Source organism: Mugil cephalus, chromosome 21, assembly GCF_022458985.1.
Source record: "Mugil cephalus isolate CIBA_MC_2020 chromosome 21, CIBA_Mcephalus_1.1, whole genome shotgun sequence".
Lineage (NCBI taxonomy): Eukaryota > Metazoa > Chordata > Actinopteri > Mugiliformes > Mugilidae > Mugil > Mugil cephalus.
In genome coordinates this window covers 6,244,597-6,266,858 of record NC_061790.1, presented here as the reverse complement: position 1 = coordinate 6,266,858, position 22,262 = coordinate 6,244,597, and the positions used below count along the sequence as shown (strand labels likewise).

The following is a 22,262-nucleotide window of genomic DNA, read 5'->3' as shown; positions in this document are numbered from 1 at the left end:
AGACATTCACAACATTTTCACATGTTGTGGCACATTATTTATTGACTGTATATTTAAAAAAAATATTTTAAACTTAGATTAAGACATAAAATAATAATATATACAATATAAAACTTAACTTAATATTACTAGGTCACTGAATTAGTGTGTCAGCTGTGTCTCTCAACTTGGTTGCCTGCAATGATGTTTAAGATCCAACTGGTGTCAGTATTGAGCAACATGGTGACACAGTATCAACACAGTCATCACTGATGTTTGGCATTCCTTCAAAGAAAATGGTGGCAACAGGTTATTAAAACACACTCTAAAGCAATAAGAACATTTTTTTTGTAAAGACTTTATTCATTTGCTTTTCTTGAAACAGAGCCCCTATATATCTACAGCGAATAAAACCATTAAAATTTGATACAATGAACAGAAGTCAAGCAAAAGAAATGTTTTTAAAAAATACAGTGTATACAAATGTAATAGCAGTAATCACCAGCACAGTTTAAACAATTCTGAAACAATAAGGAGAAAAAAAAAAAAAGCCAAGACAACTGTTCCTGGAGTCCAGTCTGAAAGCTGCCTTTGTCCACTCGTCGTCGTCCAATCCCTTTTTTTTCAAGAACAACACATAGAAAAGCTGCGCCGCTAACATCCTCTCTGTGAAACAACTCGGTATAACAAAATAGAGTAAAATCAAAAGGCCGGGTGATGTGGAGGCAGTCAGCCTTTTATGAAGGCATCAGAACAAAGCCAAATAAATATGAACACGGCAGTTTAAGAGGCCACAGGTAGAGCCACAGAAAGTCCTCCGACGTGTCGGCAGCGGGGAAGCCCTCTCCGAACTCTGGGAGCAACAGCAAAACGTTGATGCCACTAACTGATGCCTGAGGCACACAGTCCACATAGAGGCGATATGGCACAGCTAGGAGAAAAAGTCCAACTAGGCCCACCGAGTCCCTGGAGAAGCTTGCAGCAAATGGTAATCCTCAAAAAGCAGACGCCGACACTCATGAAACATCTGTGGATGGAAACGACAATGAATATCATGAACACAAAATATCAAACCAGAGCAAATTAACTAATACTTACACATAAAAGATTTAATTAATAGATGTAGCGGCCCATTCTTCTCTACTAAAGCTTATAGTTCGTCTTAAATTGCTCTTCTTTAAAACATTAGGAACATATTTACTAATCACACCAGCTCATGTGGTTTTTGTGTTATGTTTTCATTAACTATGAGCACACTAGGCAGATCTATTAGTATAAGATGTGGTTGCATTGTCCCTAGTCAGCCTCCACCCTCACATAACATCTGAATGCATCACTATTTGTGAAGCTGAACCACAGTTGGGCAAGAGCTAGCATGTGCAAAATATATATATATATATATATAAAACAATGTCAACATTTAAAAGCTAAAGCCAGATTCCAGCTTGGCACTTGTTGAAGAATAATAAACACTCACAGCTTGCAGGTTGCTCCCCGAACCTTCGCATCAGTTGGTCATGTGTGAACTTGACGAACGCATCGTATTGCTCTATGGAAGAAGAAGAAGAAGAAGAAAAAAAAAACTTTCATTAGCATTTTGAAGGGTTTCAGCACAACGAAACGTTTCCGTTGGAAACTAAATCACATTTGGAAACTAAATCACACCTGCGAGCTTTGTCGTCAGTATCTCATCGTACTCCTCGCGGATTTTGTCCTCTCGCTCCTTCAGTAGTCGTTCACAGATCATGCCCACCTGCCTGATGGAAAACAAAGGCTGTTCTTTCCTGACGGGAGACGAGGCACCTGAGGATGTACCTGTTCGTAAAGGCAGGGAACGCACAGTCAATGCAAGACAGATGACCTAGAACAAAGCAGTAACGAGTGTCTGTCTTGTGTTTCATTATTGTGCTGATTCTGCTGCACAGATTTTATTACAGTTGAACCTGAGTTTAATGGGTTTTTTTAGTGTTTTTACTGAACATTGTGCGAACTTAACATCAGTTATAAAAACCTGAAGGCTTTACAAATGGCGCACTATACCACACCTCTGGGTAACACTGGTAATTCACCACAATAAACCCTTCCCATGAATCGACTTTGTTGCAGAAGTGCACATTGAAAAAAAAATAAATAAATAAAGCATAATAAAAGAAAGTGAAAGAATAAGAAGGGTGTTGCGTCTGTTCCTCTTTAGGAGTTGGCACGCGTTGTGGGATTTTCCAGGGTTGCGACCAATTTAAAAAATGAACGTGGATGAAACGTGGATGCAATTACGCTTTAAATTCTGAGCTCGAGTAGGACACTGGTGTATTTTGGGGGACTACTAGTCCCGATTAAAGGAAGTCACATGTAGCTTAGCTACCTGGTAGAGCGGATCCACCAGAGATGTTCTGAAGGTCCAGAGGACAGCAGCCCTCCGCCTGCTGGAAAGCACTGTCCAGGTGCCGGCGTTTCTGCAGCCGCTTGTACTCCTGTTTGATGTTGTGTAGAATTTGCTCTGAAGTAGAAAGAAAAACATTTGTTGTTGCGCGTTAGCTGGCAACGATCTTCACGTACACAACCCTGTGTTTGCACAGAGACAAAGACATCACAGTATTCGCATATCTGACCATTTCACTTGGTGATGTCACAACATCATAACAATCAAATCTTTATATTCATAAAGCTTGTATGCCGAAAGAAAAATAGACAAAAGACACTCATGATCACTAGATCATATACAAGATTGACTACTTAACTATAAATAGTAGCAATAAGACTCATTAAACTTGCGTGTGGAGTTTTATCTAATGTACACCCCCATACTGGGGTCATGCTAATTTGACCGATTCTAACACTGCTCAGTTCACACTTAGAGATGACACGAACATACCCTAAAAGACAAAGATACTAAATTATCAAACGTGGAGAGCATTTCCTACCAGGGGTGAGCCGGGACGACACTTCCCCGAAAGGCGAGGGCTCCATACGCAGATACTTCTGTGGTGAAGAGACCGGAGACATGATCGGGGCGCACCTCCGTCTTTTAGGGGATGCCGTGTTCATTATCGGATCAAAGTCCAGAGTCCTTTTCAGAGTAGCTCCACAAGCCATCTCTCTCCAAAAAAAGGCCAAAAAATATGAGACTGGGAACTTCAAATGTCTTGTTATCGGAGAAAGCCGCCGGCCTGGGCCCGAGGTTATTCTGCTAATGCTAGCTAGCGGTAGCAAGTTCGAAAGGTAGCAGCGATTCCGGAGTTGAGAGAAATACGCACTTTTTTCGTCTGCCGTTGTCCTCTACTGACAAATCTAAAACAAGTTATGATGCTCAACGTATCTCGAAGTGATCTAGAAAAAATAAATTCACGTAAACAAAGTGTAAAATCAGATGATTTCAGATTTAATCGCAGTGGTCCAGTTGAGTATCTTCTTCCAACCAAACCACTAGCTTACCTTCTATTCCTCCTTCTGTTTGGTAGCTATTGAGCATGCGCAGAAACACTCTCATTCTGGTACTTGTAGTTTTTGTCGCTCATCGTGATCATTAATCTCATTAGCCTGAATACTACATTTCCCGAAAGCTCTGAAAACGTCCTATTTTCAAATTTGTTTTGTTTGTTAACAAACGCCCCTAAACATACGTAGAAGTTTTAGTTTCACTTAAAAGTTTTGAATAAAAACACACACAAAAAATGTATACATACATTTAAGCAAATATATTTACAGCTTGATTTATTTATTTATACTTATAATTCGAGGTACGACGATTTATTCGAATTCATTTATTATATATCACAAACGTTTATTTCTATTATTACAGATTAATTCGGGTCTTTCTGATTAAAATAATCACCATATGCATTTATTGAAAGCCAGTTCTTAGTAGTTTGGTGTTTTTCTCAGCATTAGTGTTGTTTATGATTTAACAAATGAAGAGTCGATTTCTGATTCAAAAGATTATGCTGCTATTTACGCTGTTGTTAGTTCTATAAGGTTAAAAAAAACGATATAATCTGGTGATGTGCAATGATTAAACATGAAATAAAAACAAATTACTTTAAAAAAGCCTGAGTTGATCAAGTTTTTAAAGCTTACAGCAGGTTGCAGTGTTGAAACGAAACCACCACAGACATTTCCCATCCATCACTTCCTCAGCCACAGCTGTGAACGGTACAAGAGGATGTGTTAGCCACGTTGTATTTCATCACTTATTCTTGAGCCCAAAAGTACAAAATGAAAACTAGACTAAACTGTTCTTTTGTTTTATCATCTTCCAGAATAAACCTGAGAAGCTGATCAAGTCCATCATTGATTGCCATGAACAATTTAAAATTCATAATAACAAAAATTGTAATAAGGCATATACAATCTAATTATATTTATTCTATTGATTCATTCATGTATTATTTTTCATCTGATTGGCGGGTATATGAAACGTCTGTGACTTGTCGTCCTTGACCAATGATTTAACACTACAAAAGACAGAGAAATGTATCAGACAAGTGATGCTTTTCTCGTCCCTAAAATGTGTTAAACAGCTGCTGATCAATGGATGGACTTAGATATCGTATCGTTTAGATATCTTCCTTGCACACATGGTAGAGTGAAGCCTCCTCATGGATGAGTGTTTCATAGATAAGTGAACAAAGTTGTGTTGACATAGAAATGTGCATGAACAGATGTTGCAATTTTTCCGCCCTTTGTAAGCCAAGAGATGGAGAAAGGAGAGCAGATGCTGCTGTCGGAGGATGCTGTGAAAGACATTTACCGGCAATTTGTCATTTCGGGGGTTGTGGGAACTTTAACAAAGCTAAAATCCATGTGGTGAAAGGTCGTCTCTGCTCAGAAAGTCTGCCAGTAATGTCAGATCCTCCACTAGGGGGCACTAAAACACCACTGATCGCTGAGGGTTTGACTTTTTGTGTGTTCCTCTTGAATCAGTGCTTGTATAGATTAAGCAAAAGAAGATGTGTCAGAGCCTCCTTCTCACCACCAATTAATCAATCAAACAACAGCACGCAAAAAATGACCACCAGCTGCAACTTTATTCAAAAGTTTGAAAACAGCAATACTAAAAACACTTGACTGGTTGTGATTTTTAAGTCCTCATTTATGCCACCAATGTACAGAAGCCACTTGACAGTCGACATTTTGATCTTCAATACTCAATAATACAAGAGGCAGCAAAGCATATTGATAAACAGCTGTCTGGATAACTTTACACCAAGATAAATGTCTACAGAACAATTGTGCCGTGAGATTTCTAGATTAAAAGTACTACATTGTCTATTAGAAAAAGTCACATCTTCTCTTTTGTAAGGTCAGTTATCAACGCTCCACATAATGCATACACACAAACTCCCATTCAAGTTACCAGCTAATGAAAAGACCTTTTTTGTTTCTTTGCTTCGATAAGTAAAATTAACAGCAGACTTTTTTTTTTTTTTAATTATTATTATTATTATTGTTATTCAGAGTTACGCCAGAAGTACTTCACTAGCCCTGCGCATGGGTTGCTGTTGTTTTTCCGAAATGACGCCCCGCTGCGACAGTAGCATGAAAACAACTTACTGCAATGATCAAAAAGGCTTAGGGGATTGGAAATACTGTATATCACCAGGTCACAAGGTACCACACACACGCACGCAAACACACACGCACACACACACACACACAAGGCTGAATCCAGTAAAATCACACATTGAATGAAAGCAGCTAATGTCAGAAACCACGTCAGTGTCACACAGTAGTGACCAGCACACTGCGTCCTAATTCAGCTCTGACCTGTTCAAGCTTCGAGTTTTTACGCTTGGTGTTATTGTTGTCTAGGCTGCGCGGCTGAACGAGTCAACTCGAGCATTTTATTTTGCAAGAAAACACTGTACATTTGTTTAAGTATACATCCGAACAAAAGACACGTTACTCTGAAGAAAAGGACATCAGGGACTAATGATCACTTTGCCACAGAAAAATGCCACTTCAGATTTCACAAGCTCTGAGTCCATTTACCTCTTTCTGATTAGAGTTTATTTATGTATTTTTTTTTCTTCTTGAATCACCTCCCGCTTCTCCAGAATCTCTTCACACATTTGCCACTCATTGAGTCTTGTCAGAAAATAGTCTAATACAAAAGTCACTTATGTAATAGCAATATGGGAAAAAGAAAAACAATCAATTTAACACCTTTTTTTCCGTTTGCTGATAGAAATGACTATGTGCAACATGTACATGAAGCCTGTAGAAAGTCAAGGCGCAAAGGATTTTGTTATAGTTATGGCGCAAGACACATGTTAAAGTCTAAATGACACAGTACAACATGTCTAATTAAAAATGTCAGTAGCCCCTTATCCCGTAAATGAAGATATATTGTTTTCAAAACCTGAATTCACGGTACAAAAATATAATATGCCTTCGCTAATCATGAAGTCTATGGTTAACGGCAGACTTATGATAGTCTTTGATAATCCTTCCCAGTTGTAGGTCCTTTCTACGCGCTTGCAATACCATTTGGCACTTTGGCACACCGTGTGTACTCGTACGTGAACGTAAAATGACGTAACCACTAAAGCGTCTATGTGAGGATGTAAGTCAACACTTTGAGGAGAGGATTTGAACCTATCTTCTGCTTTATTGTGTGGAATGGAGGATGACATTTACACAGTTTTTCATTCTTTCTTTCTTTTCTTTTTGTTTTTTACTCTGCGACGGCCGATTACACAGCTTCTGCAGAAGTTTCGGTCGACACAGACATTGTTACTTTGGCTATTTTCACAGTGGTCTTCACGCAGCTCTCTGCGGCCCTGTTGGCAGAAATGTTGGCATTTCTGTTCTGGCAGTCTGACTCGAGGCTATTGTCCAACTGCTGGGCACTGCCCCTGCAGGCGTGGCAGGAGCTGAGGAAGGCGTGCCGTAGATCCTTGCTCCTCAAGGCGTAGATGATTGGGTTGACGGTGGAGTTGAGCAGGCAGAGCATGCTGCAGAAAGCGAATACTGTCTTGATGTCATCGTCCATCCTCCAGAAAAGGTCGTAGACCATGATGGCGAGCACTGGGCCCCAGCAGATGACCAACACCACCAGGATGAGCACCAGGGTCTTGGCCAGACGGATATCCATGCGTGTCTGCTCGGGGCGAGTGGTCTGCACTTTAGTCCCGTCTGCTGAATAGATAACGAGGCTCTTCTGGGAGGTGCGGCTCAGCATGCGCACAGCGTGGTGGTGTGCCTTCCACAGGATATATATGTAGGCGTAGATGATGAAAAGAACCAGCACGCTGGTTACACCAATCCAGAACATCAGGTAGTTCTCATCGATGAGAGGGAATATGTCTGAGCAAATAGAGTTGAGACGTTTACAGTTCCAGCCCAGCAGAGGTAGCACCGCGATGACGATGGAGATCGTCCACATCATACAAAAGGCTATGACGGCCTTGGTCCGTGTCACGATGCGCCTGTAGGCGAGCGGCCGGTGGATGGAGATGTAGCGGTCGATGGCGGTGAGGAAGAGACTCCCGACTGACGCTGTGAACGACGCTGTGACTCCACCCAGCTTGAAGAGGAAAACATTGGGGCTGTCCTTCCTGTGGAAAACGTGGAAGTCCAAAAAGCTGTAGACGAAGATGACGCTGCCCAGCAGGTCAGCCACGGCCAGACTGCCGATGAAGTGGTAGGACGGACGGCAGCGCAGCGTACGGGACTGCAGGATGACACAGAGCACCACCAGGTTCTCCAGCACCGTGAAGGTGCCCAGAGTCAAAGACATCACGGCCACTGCCAGCTGCTGGCTGGGAGTCAGGATCATGAAACACTCCATGTCCATAAAGTTCTCTCCACACTGGATGGTGTTGGTCTCATCTTTGAAGGAGCTCCTGTTGCCAAACAAGTCTGTGGCATTAGTTGGGAAGAAGGGGATGCCCTTGAAGATGAGCTCCTCATCTGAGGGTACTTTATTCGGGAAAGAGTTGCTGCGGAAAGCAGATAAGGGCTTCTGCAGAGAGAAGCTGCCCTTGAAGTCTGCATCACTGATGCCGTCCTCGTAGTTGGCGTCGTTGGAGCCCAGATACTGTAAACCAGATGTAATAGTCCGGAAGGTGGTGTCCGCAACACCATCCAGCACAGATTTCATGGCTGTGTCTGAGGGTGATACTGCAGTCTAAGACGCCTGGATAACCTACAAATGGATGACAAACATTTCAGATGTGTTTTTGAAAGCAGACTCATGTGCACATTATATATGTATTTTTTGGAACATTTGAGTCTACAACCCAGATACAGAAATTTTATTAAATATATTAATTACATTTTTCACATGCAGACATTTAAAATCAAGAATTAATTGACAGTTTTATAAATTAGAGCGTTTTAACAGATTTTATTAGTCCCCCACAGAACATAATCCACTACAGTGTTCACAATGTCCCGTAATGTGCACTCCTCAACACAACGAAGATATGATTCATCCCAGCAAACCTTCACAAAAACGCAAGAAAGAACGGAAAACAAACGCCTCTGTTTGACTAAACAAGATTTACATCTGCTCAGATGTGGAAACTCTAATGTTCTCCAACACTAACGAGATAAATAGACAATAAAAAGATAGATTATTAGATATTCACCAAACTTCATTTATTTTAACGTTTTAAAACTCTATAAATCTACAATAAAATGTGTTTTATCTTATTTTTACGCACAAATAGTTACATTAAAATAATGAATACTTTCATGCATCAGGCAAACAACACGTTAAAAGTTCTTACATGAGACATAAAATGAAAAGGTGTCTCTTTACCTTACATAATTTTCCCAAGTGCGCAGAACCGCCCTTTATCACCGTGCGTTAATCCAAGTCAGAAGCGCATCATCCAACACAAGTCAGTTATATAAAAGGAGAGTCAACCAGCGTGCACGTGTTAGAATGAAATCTTCATTATAATTAGTTTGTTTTGTTAGATTCTCTTAGTAGCGTAAGTTTTTCAGATGTCCGCAGAAGTCTCTCGCCGCTCCTGTTGGAGTGCGCTCCTGCTCTGTGGATACAGGTTACTACTGGTGCTGCTGCTGCTGCTGCTGCTACTGCCGCCTCCAGCGCCTCTCCAATCCCTTTCTCTGTGTCTTCACACTTATGAAGCGTCGCTCCTACAAGCCCCGTCACGTGTTTCCATACAGCTTTATCTGCCCAACCCATGACGCTGTCAAGTGCATAAGGAACGAGAGAGACGACAGCCGAGGCTTATAAAAAAAACAGGATTTTATTTGAATTCCCAAAGCTCCTCTTTGCAGACGATGTTCTCGGACAAAGAACGGAATCAACACGGCGTGAAAAATTAGATCAAGAACAGCTTAGGGGGGGAAAAGAATTGATAATTTCATCCTCCTAATTCATACATGAATTGTAAACACAGGTGTCAACATTTTGCAGGACCGAAAAGCTCTAACGTCTTATACAAAACGTGCTCTTGAAGGTTGCTTTTCAGTGGCGCTGAGTTCTTCCACGTGAACGCGCTCAGAGGCAGATAGAGGCTGCAGACTTCATTGGTAGTCAGAGCATGTCCTTTTATTGTGTGAATAATTAACCAAAATTGACAATCTCAAAAAAACAGAAAGCAGACTTCATCGTTTTGGTGAGCTGCGAATGCTGATCCCGGACACCCTCACATTTTTTATGATGCAGAACCAACATTTTCAAAGCCTGAGAAATTAGCATGCATTTGAACTGAAAATGCAAAAGAAAAGTGGAAATGATGCACTTAACAGCGAGACTCTGAAGGGTCGAGCAGTGCTGATTCACGCACATTTTGTTCTCTGTCTGCACCTCACATTTGCACCAATGTCCCTTCTCCTCTGGACGGCCCAGTTATTAACACATTCAATGAGATTAACATGGCAACAAATTAAGAGTCAGATCCTGTTATGGATCGCGATAACAAAGACGTGGCCTCTTCTCGTCCTTCATAAAAACCAGGCTCAACTCACTGATTGTGAACAATGAAATTTCCGTCCATTCAAACGTCTCGTGGATGTTTGCCTTTCTTTGCACTGTTGCACACAGTAGCAGAGCCGACGGCGCGGGCCAGAGGAGTTGAGTGGCTGCATTGTTGCGGATAAAATCAGAATGGATGCATTAACATTTCACAGCCTCAGACTGCCTGAGGCAGACAGAGAAAGAAAACCCTCCAGGACTGAGGCTACAGCTCTATCATAACCATCACAGGTGTAAAATATTAATATCACTGATATCTGATATGAACAACATGTACTTTTCCCAAAAATGCACATTTAAAGTCAGCAAATGATACAAACGTTGGGCTCAGACAGACCTTATTCGTCATTTAGATTTATATGGTGCAACAGCTCAGAGCACCGCGGGAATACTGATCAGAAACAGTATATATACAGTATGCAGGATATACATTTAATCACAGTATAACAAAGATGGGAAAATGTGAAAGGACCTTTAGATTTTTCTTCATTTGTTGTCCTTTTTTGGTAAAAAACTGTATTTTGGCGGGTTGGCAGTGCTAGTGTGTGAGTCACTTTTAAACCCTCTCCTGGCTATTTCCCATTAATATGAAGACAAACTGAGGACAGACACATTGTTCACAGATGCGATCCGCTGGATTAAATACAGATAAAGTCTGAGCTCCACAAACCTGAGAGCAGACCAAAGTAAAAAAAAAAAAAAAAAACCTTCCTCGACTGTTGATAACCGATTAGCTCGAGCAGAGCAGATAAATTCCTTGTTCGGGGGAAACATCAATGCTTCGGGTTTTCTCTGATGGTACACAGGCTTGAGGTAATGATCTCCCAGTCTCCGGTTTCTCCTCTTCAACCCTGGAGGAGGTGACCGTCTTTTTCAGATTCACTTTCACTGTTAAGTAGCTCCCATCTGTGATGCCGCAGTTCTCTTTTAATCATGCTCTTGCTCCTTTTCATTATTGGCACCTTTGCGTTGACTTCTGGCTTCTGTTTTGTACAGTGCTGCAGATGAGCCATCAAATAAAAGTCAAATAGCTGTGTATCTAATATTGCCCCTACATTTGTTTAAGTTATTTCATCACTAAGCAATACACTTTTCTGCAGTCACCATGATGGATCCATCTTTGTTTCTATATAATAAAAGAAGTAAAACAATAAGTAAAGAAAAACTATAGCAGCTATATATAATAAAATACAACATTAACAAACAAATTCATATCAGAAACTGCTGGTCTAAAGGTTTTTTTACAGTCTGGGGCAGTGAAATGATGATTCGTGTCTTCACGAATGTTTTTCACTGATGTTTTAGCCAGTCTATAGTCACATGGTTAACAACAAAAAACCTAAACACAGATGTGCTTTAAGCTAAATGCTACATGTTGATGTTTAGGAGATACACCAATCAGGCATAACATAATGACCACTGACAGGAGAAGTGAATAACATTGACCATCTTGTGATAATTCAATGTTCTGCTGGGAAACGTTTGGACCTGACATTCATTTGGATGTTACTTAGACATGTAGCACCCACCTAGACCAGACCAGACACCCCACACCCCATAGCAATGACACTCCAATGATTCACAGAGGCCCCTCCCCTCAACCCATAGGACCCACTAACAGCATTCAGGACACCCTCAGAAGGTCCATGTCCATTCTTCGATGAGTCGTAACTGTTCTGCAGGCACAAGGGAGACCTACACAATATTAGGAAGGTGCACTGGTGTATACTCGTTCATTAGCACAGTAGCATGTGAACAACCGCCAAGTAGAACTTAACACCAAACTGTGACCAGTGAAAACAAAACTAGTTTGGAGGCCGTTTAGCTGGAAACCTGACGACGGTGCCAGATGTGCAACGCTATGGAAAAGCACACTACTGTTTGAATATCACTGGTGCACATTTGAAACAGTTTGCATGTCGTTTAATTGCGATGCCTGACACAGAAATGAGTTAGCGTTAAGGACAGAGGTAAGACAACTTGGTTTCTGATACACTGTTGGATGACACTGAGCTGAAAAGAAAGAAGAAAGGTCAGGGGAAGATTTACAGTCTGGTTTACAGAGGGTGATGGAGTGGACGAGTGATCATTTTGACCTGCTAGCTCCCTGGATGACAAGCCGTGCTATCAACGACGTAACAAGGGATCATCTTTTATGGAGGAAACAGGAATTCCTGGAGAAAATATTTCACTGATGTTCCCCAACGGCTGTTGAGACATCTGAACAATAAATAACAAGTTCCACAAATGGAAAGCATAAGGGAGGCGGCTACAGTATTCTCATCAAAGCTATGATGTTTCTAATGACAGATGTAATTTAAGCTCGAGTCAGCGCGTTGGAACTCGTTCTATTATTTACACGTAATTTCTGCAGAACGCAACATTATGTATCCACATCTGTTTGACTGACAGCAGGCAGCAGCTAAAAATGTTTCTGTATGAGCGACACATCCCCGTCACCCCGTGTGCAATGTAATTGCAATGCTTTTATGTAAGCTTAGATATGCCTCGCATATAAATATAACATACAGCCACTATAAAACATGTTCCAGCAAATATTCGTGTCTAACATTTGAATTTCGTCTGCTTATTATTGTCTTCCCTGTAACCGGGACTTGGTAATATCCACCACATGGAGCACTTAGACTTTATGCAGCAGGGTGGCTTGCCAAAGTGACTGGTGTACTGTGACAGTTTTCTCTGACTTGGTTGGCAACGCTAACCTGTGAGTGAGCAATGAGTGACGGCTGAGGCAAAGCTCACAGCCATCTGTGTTTCAGTTGTGGTACATAACGTTTTGTCCTCCGGTGACTCACGTCGAGTCCGCGGATCAGAGAAAGGAGCTCCAGGGGCGGAAGGGGTTGTAAACTGCAGCCGGAGTCTTGTGTGATGTCTATACCGGTTTTAATTTGACCAGCTGACTGCTACTCAGTGCTAAATGTCAGCCTCCTGCAGTTCACGACTGTTTACTGGAGCGTCGGCATATTAACGCGCATAAATAGGAAACCCCCTTCATGGGCAGACTAATTAATTTCTGAACGTGGCATCAATGTGGTGGTGTAACATAGAGCTTGTCAACGTTAATGTGCGCCGACAGATGTTTGTAAGTTCAAATTTAGCATATTATAATGTTAACAACAAAACCACAGATGACATGTTTTCGAGTGTAATGTCCAAGCTAAGCAGCTAAATAACTTTATATATCTACTAAAACAGAATACAGCTGATAATATCTGTAGTCTATTTAAATTAGATTCCACACAGAAAAATAATTAGAAATAGAAAACAGACCAAATAATTTCCCTGAGCCAACTTTTTCAAACATAGCTCAACTGTAATATATCAGATACTTGGTTTTAATAAAGACAGACTCAAGAAACATTTGCGCACGGCGTGTGGGAGAGTATCAAATTAAATTAAACAAATCTGAAGAGAGGCGATCAATAAAACCATGGTCATCCCCGTCTGTGTAATATATGAGCTGATATTGCAGCTTCTGTATCCTACGGGTCTCAGTCTCAAACCCGAGAACATAAATGTATAAATGTATGAATACTGTATTTTGGGCGAACATAAAGAAATGATTTCATCAGTTCATTAAAGAGGCATCGAGGGGAAGCAAAAGGCCTCACCTAAAACTGTAAGGAGTCAAAGAAAAGGAAGTTGAAATGGGAAAGTAAGGTTTTAGGGGATTATTTTTTAGTCATGTATCTTTTGGTTAGGGCATAGGTCTTCAACAGGGGGTCCGCGACCCCTAGGGGGTCCGCAGAGGTACTGCAGCGCGGTTGCAAAATCTTTGGTTGATGAGACATTTTTATACATTTTTTTCCCCATTATTTTCCCTCACAATCTCCCCCCACAAATTCAAATTTATTTAAAAACACATTAACACATAACATACTTAAAGTAAAGGGATACATGGAGGCAGAAGACATTAGGTATGTGTATGCCACCCTGTGTTGCACATGTTTGAAAAATATAAAAATAAAAAAAAAACAAAATATTTGAACCTCTATATTATCTGAATAGTTGAACATTGAATGTAAAATGATAATAATGCCGAGTGGATTTTATCTCTTAGAGTAAGTAATATGTTCCCAGTTGCATATATTTCACTGTATTTATATACATTTATCAGCGTCCTGATGTTATATTGTTTTATCTCCTTATATTTGGGAATTATGTTCAACCCGTACATTGTTTCTAACAATGAATTAACCCTCTATGACGTCTCTTATTGGATTTCTGTAAAGCAGTTTTGAACCTCAGTGTATGTAGTTCTTGCCGTAACCATCTTTGCAGCTCCTGACTACAACTTTCCCAGATAACAGCTAAGGAGGTGGAGCGTTGGAGGCCAGATGCAGGTGACAGCTAGTCCTCTGTGAATACACAAATATGCAACTCAAAGCAGCCTGTGCAAAAAATACCAGGCTGTAAACATGTTTTGCAGCTGGTTTTCAGCTCCCAGTCTCAAGTGGTCATTTGAGGAACTGTGGTTTTTCACACATCAGCATTAGCTTTGTTCAAACGACTAGCTAGTTCAAAGCCATAGAAAGGGTTTTGTAATATTTGCAGGGACCAAATCGATGCAACAGACTCGCTTCCTCTTAATGCGTAGTTCAAGCAGATCAAGGACTCATCATGAATTTTGCACCATTCTTAACACTTTTCTGCATTTTTTTCCACACCCAGGGCTTTTTCAAAAGACAATACTCTCTGGTCAACAGAACCCGAGCGCTAACGCATCTCTAACAACCTCATCAATATTAGAGGCCGGCTAATGCAGAATAAACTAAACCTGTCTTGGGATCGTGCATTCATCTGAGCCTGCTTTCCCACCGGTATTCCCCTGATCTGAATCTTGAGATCCTGACTCTGTTTGAGAAACTCGAGAGTTCGGTTGCTCATGCTTTTTTTACAAAACAGGCTAACCCGCTGATTAAGGTTATCACATGGCAAATGCATGAGTCAACTCCTTCTGAAAATAGGCCACATGTGTAGTAAAGCCGGTACTTATTGTATTTTTGCCAGTAAGCAGTTCAGCTTACTTAGAGCTCATTTTTCTCGTGTGGCACTTGCTCTTAATTCCATGTGAAATGCTGAGACAACTATAGAGATGAATAAATCTTTCTCTGGAGCATCCACAAATAGACGCAGACCACATGTTGATGCCACGGCGCTGAAGCTGCACCATTGCATCATGACAAATTGCTCTACACCAAACCTCTGCTTATTTATGCTAAACAATCAGCAGATTGAGGGTTTTTTGATGCCCATCCTTTCACAAATGTCTGTTTTCACTGGAGACCACCAGGCCAGGTCGTGTTCAAATTATTGGTGGATGGATGTTTCCATTGTTTGCTCTCCCTCCCTTAAGGGCCTCTGTAATTTCAGAAGGGCGGCCCAGACTGAAAAACCTACGAGGCAAATATTGGGTTTGTTTATACCCTTATTGGTTTGATAGTTTGCATTTGAAAAATCTTTTTCCCTGTACAAATAAAATTACCTTGTATCAGAAAGAGCAAAGAAAATAAAAGGTTGTGGGCAGAGGAAAGAAAGGTTTGTGGAAAACAGTTAGATGTGACTGCTTTTAAAAGAATCTCACGTACTATAATATCACTGCTGTATGCATATACTATAACCTGTATACAGTGTACATTAAAATTATTCTATTTCTTAAAAGAGCTATGAATATTACATGATATTTTGTTATTATACATGTGTTATATCTGTGATGTTTATTAGCAACAACTATCATAAGGATTAGTCTAAATTACAATATGTCAGCACAGCTAAGTAGCTACAACCTGGAGATGGTCACATGCTAACGTGAACCTATAGCTATATTTTCCCCTTTTTAAGAGGGTTTTCACAATTAACAGCAAGTAACACTATACCAGATACCTGTATACAGTACATAATAACGATATGTATACGTACGGTGCCCTCTTGTAGTATTTCTAACTTTGTGAATGTAAGTTTGTAATAAGAGTGAGGTGTTCGCTAACATTTTCAGAAATTGCTGAAAGTGAATTATAAGGTAATACGCTCTAATTTGGTAAGTATTTATCATTCTTTACTGAAAATCCCCAACCTCCTCTTCTTTTCATCATGGCTTTGCATTCCCCACATCACCTGGTTGTGAGCATGCTAATCCGTTAGCTCCCATGGGCTTCTAGACACCGGCAGTTGCCTGGCAACAGTGTTCTTACGACTTATTGATGATGTTACCGCTTGAGCGTCAAACACGTTGTGTTCATGACTTCCCGTGTTATGACAACAACAAGCTCAGAAGTTGCGTTTGAATGCAGCATTTGCCATGTTAGCATGTTAGCATTAGGATTTGAGTGAATTATTGCCGCGCAGCTACGCGTATAGCCTCACGGAGCTGCTAGCGTGACTTTAGCTTTAAGTGTATTGTTCACTTCTTAGCAGGTTATTTGCAACACTTAGAGACGTAATAACATGGAATTCATTCTAAACTGAATCACTTAAACTCGTCACAATAACACACAGTGGAAATTATTACTGCCTTTTCAATCTTGAAAGTCAGTTGAATGCACGGAAAAATGTATCTTCAAATGCAAAACATCAAACAAATAGACTGACAGTGTTATGTTATGGTCGGATGCAGTGTCAGTCCACTACAGTGTTTTCATTCGTCACAAAGTTAAGTTAGAGAAGCGGTGCTTGCTAGTGAAATAGGAAACATAATGCACTGCAAGCAAGAAGAGAAAAAAAAAAGAAAATCAGCATTTGTTTATCTCCCTGTTCTCACTAAACGTATATGAAAGCCAATAAAGTCGTCTCACATGGATGATCAGCGCAGCGCTCTGCTGCTGCATGTGGACTGATGATACTGCCTCTTTTTTTTTTTTTTTTTAAGCATCCTCATACACATTTAATGAACCATAAGTCAAAACACAGCTAATGCGGCTGAAGAGGCTGCACTCTGAGCAGAAAATGGGAAATCACAAAGAAAGGGTTTGTCTATCTATCAGCTGCGTACTTCCTGGATTTATAAGGAAGGCTTCATCAGTCTGGAGGAAAAAAAACAAAAACAAAACACAGAGACGTAGTACTGCATGTTACATCTTTTATTTAGGATAATAAATTGTCTTCTAAGCTCTGTTTTTTTCAGATTATATCAATTCTTAGCTGCTGTTGGGTTGGGTAAGACTGAATTCAGGAAGTCAGCATGCTTGACTCAGCCCAAAGGTAATGAAATCTCCACAGCTTCCTTAGCATCTCATTTGTTTAATTTGCTGAAAGTGTACATGTTATGGGGGACCTTACATGGGCCTCGCTAAGCCATAACTACAGCTACTGTACATGTTTAATAGATAAAAAGCTGGAAATCCCCCTTTTTTTTTTAATGTAACCCTTGCCATATTCCAGGAAATTCATTTAAAAGAACCCCTAAATGAACCCCTAGAATATAATGAGAGTGAATGTAAAACCTTGAACCAGATATAAAGCATTATGTGTAAGCTAGCTAACCTCCAGAACCTGAGCATATATAGCCAAAATCTGGAGAGCTCACGTCAACTCAACACTTCTCTGCTTCACTTTAGTAGTCACAGCTTTGGTGCGGGTAATGTTCCTTATTGTGAAGCTGTCAGAAGATGGGTACACGATGCCCAGTTTGTACTAAGGGCGCCAAAGTGTGCCAAGAAAATATCCCCCACACCATTACACCACCACCACCACCACCAGCCTGAACCGTTGATGCAAGGCAGGATGGATCCATGCTTTCATGTTGTTTACGCCAACCTGCCATGTGACGTATGTGACCCTGCCACCCGAATGTTGCAGCCGAAAATCGAGACTCGTCAGACCAGGCAACAGCTATTTGTGTTAACGAGCAATTGAACAGGTGTACCTAATAAATTGGCCAGTGAGCGTGAAGCGCAGGTATGCACACAAGCTGTTTTTCTCAGCTTCTGGATGCATGTGTTTTGTTTTCCACAAATCCTGTTTCATGCGTTGGTCTAAACACTGCAGAGTACCAGGGGCTGCCGAGTCCTCTCCAGCTTGAAGGATACATTTTGCATTTTTGACTGTGAAATCAACCGGAGCCGTTTGCATTTGAGCGTGACGCAGTTAGGACTTGGATCGTGAGCAGCAGCCCTCGCCGGAACAAAGAGGCCCGCCTCACCCAGGTGAGAGAAGACAGGAGACACGTTGCGCTCTTATTCTTATGAGAGTTTAAGGAACACAGCGAGACTGACGGCCCGTCGAGCAGGTTTTGTGTCAGGCTGTTATGGTGAGCAGAGCAGAGCAGCTGGCGAGGATGCCCACTGGGCGCCTCCTGTTTGGAGGACGCCTCAGGACGACCCGGGAGACACTAAAGGACTATGTAACCAATTTGGGACTGGGAATTTCATTATATTTTACTAATTCCGATGATCAGTGGGTACAGGACTGGAATTAATTAGTAATCAGCGACACAAATGCAATACCAGGTGGTTTCAAGAATAAAATCATCCATATTTACAAAACCCCTGTGAAGCATCTTGGGATCTTTATCGAGCCGAGAAACAATAATATTCATGATATCTGGACGCCAATTACTTTCACAGCCTTTCTAATCGCTGAGATGTCATCCGCAGGTGATGATAAATTACCCCAGAGACTCATCTCAACAAACTTTTAATGGAAAAGAAAACAAATAAATAAAAAAAAAATCATTTGAATGAAATAAAGGCCAAATATCTGCAGCTCGACCTCTCTCGGCAACCATCAGACACTGAAAATGGAAATATTACATCGAGCAACTGTGACTCTCTGTTGATAAAGTAAATAAAGCCAAATCGCCACACGTGCAGAAAACCAAGATAACAGAAGGGGAACACGCAGCCTGCTGTAAATGCCATATAATTAAAGTGAAATGGTGGGAGAGGCTCATGTACAGTGGACGTATTAAATCATAACCGGTGACAGGTTTCTGGATCTCTGCGCAGGATTTTGAGCAATATTTGAGTCAAGCTCCGACGACAGTTGGCGGCTTGTTTGATCACCGCCGATCAAATCTGTTCAAAACCGCTCCCACCAGACGAAGCACGTGTGTTTGACTGTTAAACTCTTAACAAGTGAAGATTGTTTGTTTTTTTTTTCCTTCAGGTTTGCAGGAGCGTTAAAGGTTCTTATGGGGAAATACAGGCTGAGTTTAAAGCCTGAAAAAGGGCACGAGTAATCTGCTGCACTGGTTAAAGCTCTGGGCCCATTTGGAAATAGAGATAATAGTAGGAAAAGGGCAACACCTCGATTTACTGCTTACAAATGTGAAAAATGTTCAATTACTATGGAGAGAACAAATGGAAGCTGAATGTTTTTTTGAGCGATTAGGACGTACAATCAACTGTAATTTAATCCAGACCTTGAATAAGTTGAACCTTTTTATTATTTTTTTTTTTTTTTTTAAAAACACATTAAGTGAATCAGCCAAAACAAAGCCTCTACCCTGACCTCCCGCATGCACCTACCTACTTGTTTTCGAGGTACAAGCATCTCACATCTCCTCTGAACTCGCACTTAGATATACTGTTGGCATGACAACCGGTGAGGATTGAAACGTCTAGTCACATGACTCAGCCAAGGTTGAACACAGACAAAACATGGGAACATAATAATATTTCCGCTGGGGCGGGAGGGAGGAAAGACTCCGCAACAGAAAAAAAAAAAAAAAGGATGGGGGCCAATAACAAGATGTTCTGTGCCAATTATCCAGGGGACATCCGGTTAGGAGCGAGGATGCCTCCTCTGCCGCGGAGGCAAAAAAGCCAGAGTGGGTGTGTATATTCCAGCCCCTGCACATCGTGATCCGACAAGTGTCACCGAGCCTTCGCACAAACGGTGCATTACGGCTCCTTGAGGAAGGGTGAGGACACAAAGAACAAAAGGGAAAAAACGAGCAGAAACCAGGTAACATCTGCTGCCTGAACCGAGGCAGAGCTCGGGCGTCATGGCAACTGAGTCCCTCTGAATGAGATGTTGGTGCTGCCGCATCAGTGTCGCTGAATAACAGGCCTCTGGGCCGACGGAGGGGAGGCGGATCCCGGCTGAAGTGTGAGCACCGAGGGGCTGCAGTCATTCACACCACTGACCGGCATCGCCCTTCCACCCTCCTGAGAGTTTAACAACAGTTCAACATCACGGCTTGTGCACTCCCTTGCCAGTTCATTAGGTACACTTGTGACAGCCAATATAACAACCCCGCACTAAATCAGAGCTTCACGACTGTTGGAGGACATGTTTTTCTCCCCCCCTTCGTCATAGATAAAGCCCTATCAAGCTTGAAAATACAAGGTTCAGGCGACAATATTATTTTCATCATGTTTAACATTCATGGACAAAACACAGATGGTCGGTCCATGAAAGAAATCCCAACCAAACACATCATCAAAATCTGCATAATAACAAATTAAAGTCAAACGACACTCGCCACACAATAATAGTAAGAAACGCTGCTTATGTTCACACGTTGGATTAGAAGCCGAGAATTGTTTTTGCAATTCTCTTCAACGTATTAATTCATCTCGGATTAAAGGGAAGCATCGTTCCAGCTCTGATTTATTTATAGGTTGGTAATGATCAGAATGAGGCTTTTTTTAAAAAACAAAACAAAACAACGAACACTGAAATTATGTGTAATGAAGAGACCTTTTTATTTTTGATCAACCGTGCCTTTATTTTGTAGATCTGATCTTCATTTAAAGTTTACTGTTTACAACCGAAGACAATAACATGAATATTCAGCGTGTACGTGATGCAGTGTACAGTATGATAATAACACAGTGTGATAATAAGGTGTGTGCACAGTGGAGCCACTTTGGTTTTATGAACATCCTCCTCGCTTTCTAATTTAGCTAACTAAATTAGCTGCCTGGCACATACTCTGCTACCTGTTTCATCATACGAGTGAGCACAGAGATCATCAGGCCTCCTCTAAACATTCTGGCGTCACGTCTGAACAAGATAATTATTTTTGTCTTTATTCACGTCCATGTCGGTACAGAGGCTAATTTAGAGAGTTTTTCACCCACAACTGCTGGTGCTCATTAAGTTTATGCGCATATAGAAACTGTTTTATGTGTCTCCCTAAAGTTTCAGGCTGCCAGACGTTCTCCAGAATCACAATTGAGAGAGAGTGAGTTTTTAATGTGGCTCCAGTTTGGACGAGGACCGAGACAAGGATGTGACAGTTTATTCAAAAACACGTTTGTTTGACGTTTTGGTAAAATGTGGTGATTCATTTTCCTAAGTGCACTTTCACATCTGTGCGTCAAATGTTGAGGTAAGACTGGATGTGTCTAACAAAAGAGGAAGAAATTAAATGACTACACTGATCAGCCACAACATTAGAACCGGGAGAAGTGAATATCATTGACCATCTTGTGACAATTCAGTGTTCTGCTGGGAAACGTTTGGACCTGGTATCAGTGTGGATGTTACTTAGACATGTATCGATGCATATTGTGAAAAGGCTGTTTTAAACACAAAAACAAAAAAAAAAGTAAAATAAAATAAAAAAAAATGTTTAATTATTAATAACTGCTATAAAATGAAAACTTGCGTCTCAATTCTGACTATGTTCTCTCCTCTTCTGTCCTCCTCCATCATAAACGCCTCGTATTCTGTGTTGTGGTTTAACCTGAAGTGTTTCACAAGGTTTGTTGTGTTGCCACAACTCAATAGTTCAGTAACTTTCCACTGTGAATGATTGAAGTATCGATATTTTTATTTTTGAATCAATTTTGGAGCATAAAAAGACCTGGTATCGGAAGTGTTGCTATTTCAGCATCGATCACTACAAACAACAATCCGTTACCAGACAATAATAATAGTTTTTACCCAAAGTGGAAAAGAAAGACAAGAGGAGGGAGAGAATCAATTAACTTGAATTTCATGAACGTGATTTGTTTCAGATCGGGGTTCCTTTGAAGTCCTTGCATTATGAAATAAAGTAACACAGTAGCAAAACGGTGCAGGGTTTAAGCCCAGCTAGCTATTTCCACTTGCTTCCAGTCTTCATGCTAGGCTAAGCTAACCTGCCTGTAGCCTTATATGCATCCTGCAGATATAAAAGTACATCAGTGTTCTTATCTAACTCTCTGGAAGAAAGTTGACTTTTGCTTTAAGGTTTCTGAGCAAAAAATAAATCCATCCGTGTGATAGCGCAGATGGAAACTTTAAAGCTTAAAGGTGACACCTCCCCTAAGGTCCATTTTCACAGCTGCCGTTAGCATTCACTTTGCATCCACACTACGTCCTGATTTGATTTATGGTGTATGGTGTATTGCATTTGTCATCTACATACATAATATATTTA

At 40.9% G+C, this 22,262-nt stretch overlaps 2 protein-coding genes across 3 annotated transcripts; both read right to left on the bottom strand.

The window, feature by feature from the left end:
• Positions 1–317: 317 nt before the first annotated feature.
• akirin2 (akirin 2) lies at positions 318–3,436 on the bottom strand. The gene is made up of 5 exons (XM_047574352.1): positions 2,901–3,436; positions 2,342–2,476; positions 1,645–1,794; positions 1,457–1,528; positions 318–1,006 (listed from the first exon to the last, which is right to left on the bottom strand). Exons 1-5 carry the CDS (start codon positions 3,070–3,072, stop codon positions 996–998), a joined length of 540 nt encoding a protein of 179 aa, XP_047430308.1. The 5' UTR covers positions 3,073–3,436; the 3' UTR covers positions 318–995.
• Positions 3,437–4,984: 1,548 nt separating this feature from the next.
• Positions 4,985–9,098, bottom strand: cnr1 (cannabinoid receptor 1). 2 transcript variants are annotated; one of them, XM_047574057.1, is made up of 2 exons: positions 8,749–9,098; positions 4,985–8,125 (listed from the first exon to the last, which is right to left on the bottom strand). In XM_047574057.1, exon 2 carries the CDS (start codon positions 8,078–8,080, stop codon positions 6,671–6,673), a length of 1,410 nt encoding a protein of 469 aa, XP_047430013.1. In that variant the 5' UTR covers positions 8,081–8,125; positions 8,749–9,098; the 3' UTR covers positions 4,985–6,670. The 2 variants fall into 2 exon arrangements, with proteins under 2 accessions (XP_047430013.1, XP_047430012.1); XM_047574056.1 differs by having other exon boundaries at positions 8,744–9,096.
• Between the last annotated feature and the right edge of the window lie 13,164 nt (positions 9,099–22,262).